Genomic DNA, 1,833 nt, shown 5'->3' with positions numbered 1-1,833 from the left:
TAACTTTTGATTACTATCCTTTCATTATAACTAATCTGATATATTAGTTATTGCAATTGTTTTATGTCATTGCTGATTAAATTCTAAGAATCTTGATCACAGAAAACATAAGATTTTTCCTACAAAATCAGATCCAGGTTTCACTATCAAGAGGAGAGATCAAGATTCAAAGCTTTCACATAAAGAATTGTTCAAGAACAGAATCAAGAAAGTATGTCAACTATGGAAAAGTTTGAATTGGAAAAATTTGATGGCACCAATGATTTTACCTTATGGAGAGAGAGTTTAAAAGGCATCTTAGTGCATCAAAAGGTGGCTAAAGTGCTCGGAGATCAAAAGCTTTTGGCAGAGAAGAAACCAGAAGAAATCGCTGAAATTGAGGAGATGGCTTATTACACGATCATCATGTATCTTTCCAATGGACTAAGAAGGAAATTAACCTCAGAAAAGACTGCAAAGGGTCTTTGGGACAAGCGGAACAATTGTACCTGAAGCCATCCATTTTGAACAAAATAAATCTTCTTGAAAGATTATATGGTTTTAGAATGAACTCCTCTATTTCTTTAGATGAAAATATTGATAAATTTAATGAGATTATTGTTGGTTTGGCTAATATTGAACATAAGGTAGATGAAGAAAGTCAAGCAATTATCTTGCTCAGATCATTACCAATTGCCTATCAAGAAGTCAAAGCAGCAGTAAAGTATGACAGAGATGTGATTGCTTTGGAGGATGTTCTTGGTTCTTTAATGTCAAAGGAGTTTGAGTTACAACTTGAGAAAGAAATCAGGAGAGATGAGGCTTACTTTGTTTGAGGAAGAAATCTAAAGATAGGCTCATTTAGAGGAAATCAATCACACCATTCAAGGTCGAAGTCAAGAGGGAAAGACTCAAGACAGTGTTATCACTGTGGGAAAACTGGACATAGAGATTTTGCAATCTGTTAATCAATCAACAAGGGTCCAAATAAAACCAGGACCAGAGAAGACCAATCTACAATCAATTTCATAATGAAAACAAACACCAGCAAGAAATGAAGTCTCATAATGCTTCTGCAGCTGTGGCTGAAACCAAAGATGACTGCTCATCAGGAGGAGAACTTTTCTCAATATTTGAGAAATCAGATATCAAAGAGTGGATCCTTGATTTAGGATGCACTTACCATATATGTCCTAACTTAGATTCATTTTTTGATTATAAAGAAACTGATGGTGGTAGAGTACTAATGGGGAATGATGTTTCTTGCAGGGTAATTGGTCTAGGAAAGGTGGCAATTCTACAGTTCAATGGAGAGGTGAAAGTGCTCAACAATGTGAGACACATACCCGAACTCAGAAGGAATTTGATATCCTTGGGAGCTCTTGATTTAATATTATTTATTTATATTGATACCAATTTATCAATATTAATAAATTTACTCAAAGATTCTCTTTTATTCTCTAAATCTCATGTCTCTGTAAATTGTTCAAAATTGACCTAGTCAACTTTAAAAATCCTAATTGATAATTAAATCAATTAATCTAGACATTCTAGATGATTTACTCAAAGGTGATGTGGGGACCATGGATCCACGAAATCAAGCTCCAATAAGTTACCGTGAATTTATTTACGAATAATTTCACTTCCTCATTAATTCCTCGTGACTCCACTATAGACTCAGAATTGAACTCTTGAATTCATAGAACTTATTTTCCAAACCATAAATACGTTATCCATTGTTATAACCATTACATTCAGTTAATCCTCTATCGAAGACTTACTAACGAGATGGGTAAAAAATCCCGTTTTACCCCTCATCAGTATTTTATCCTTAACTCCCACTAAGTTCCTTAT

At 34.0% G+C, this 1,833-nt stretch overlaps 1 protein-coding gene across 1 annotated transcript; it reads left to right on the top strand.

The window, feature by feature from the left end:
* The first annotated feature begins 222 nt into the window (after window positions 1-222).
* On the top strand, window positions 223-815 carry LOC133825266 (uncharacterized). Its single transcript, XM_062258231.1, has 2 exons — window positions 223-484; window positions 568-815. The coding sequence occupies exons 1-2, from the start codon at window positions 223-225 to the stop codon at window positions 813-815; spliced, it is 510 nt and encodes a 169-aa protein (XP_062114215.1).
* The last annotated feature ends 1,018 nt before the right edge of the window (window positions 816-1,833 follow it).

The sequence above is a fragment of the Humulus lupulus genome, chromosome 3 (genome assembly GCF_963169125.1).
Source record: "Humulus lupulus chromosome 3, drHumLupu1.1, whole genome shotgun sequence".
Taxonomy (NCBI): Eukaryota; Viridiplantae; Streptophyta; class Magnoliopsida; order Rosales; family Cannabaceae; genus Humulus; species Humulus lupulus.
Note: the sequence above shows the minus strand (reverse complement) of the source record. Positions and strands in the feature narration are given on the sequence as shown.

What these genes read in the sequence shown, in the direction of transcription:
- LOC133825266 (XM_062258231.1), top strand. Translation starts at nt 223, where the DNA reads ATGGAAAAGTTTGAATTGGAAAAATTTGATGGCACCAATGATTTTACC. An exon ending in TTGGGACAAGCGGAACAATT is followed by an intron (nt 485 to 567) that starts GTACCTGAAGCC and finishes CTATTTCTTTAG; the next exon opens with ATGAAAATATTGATAAATTT.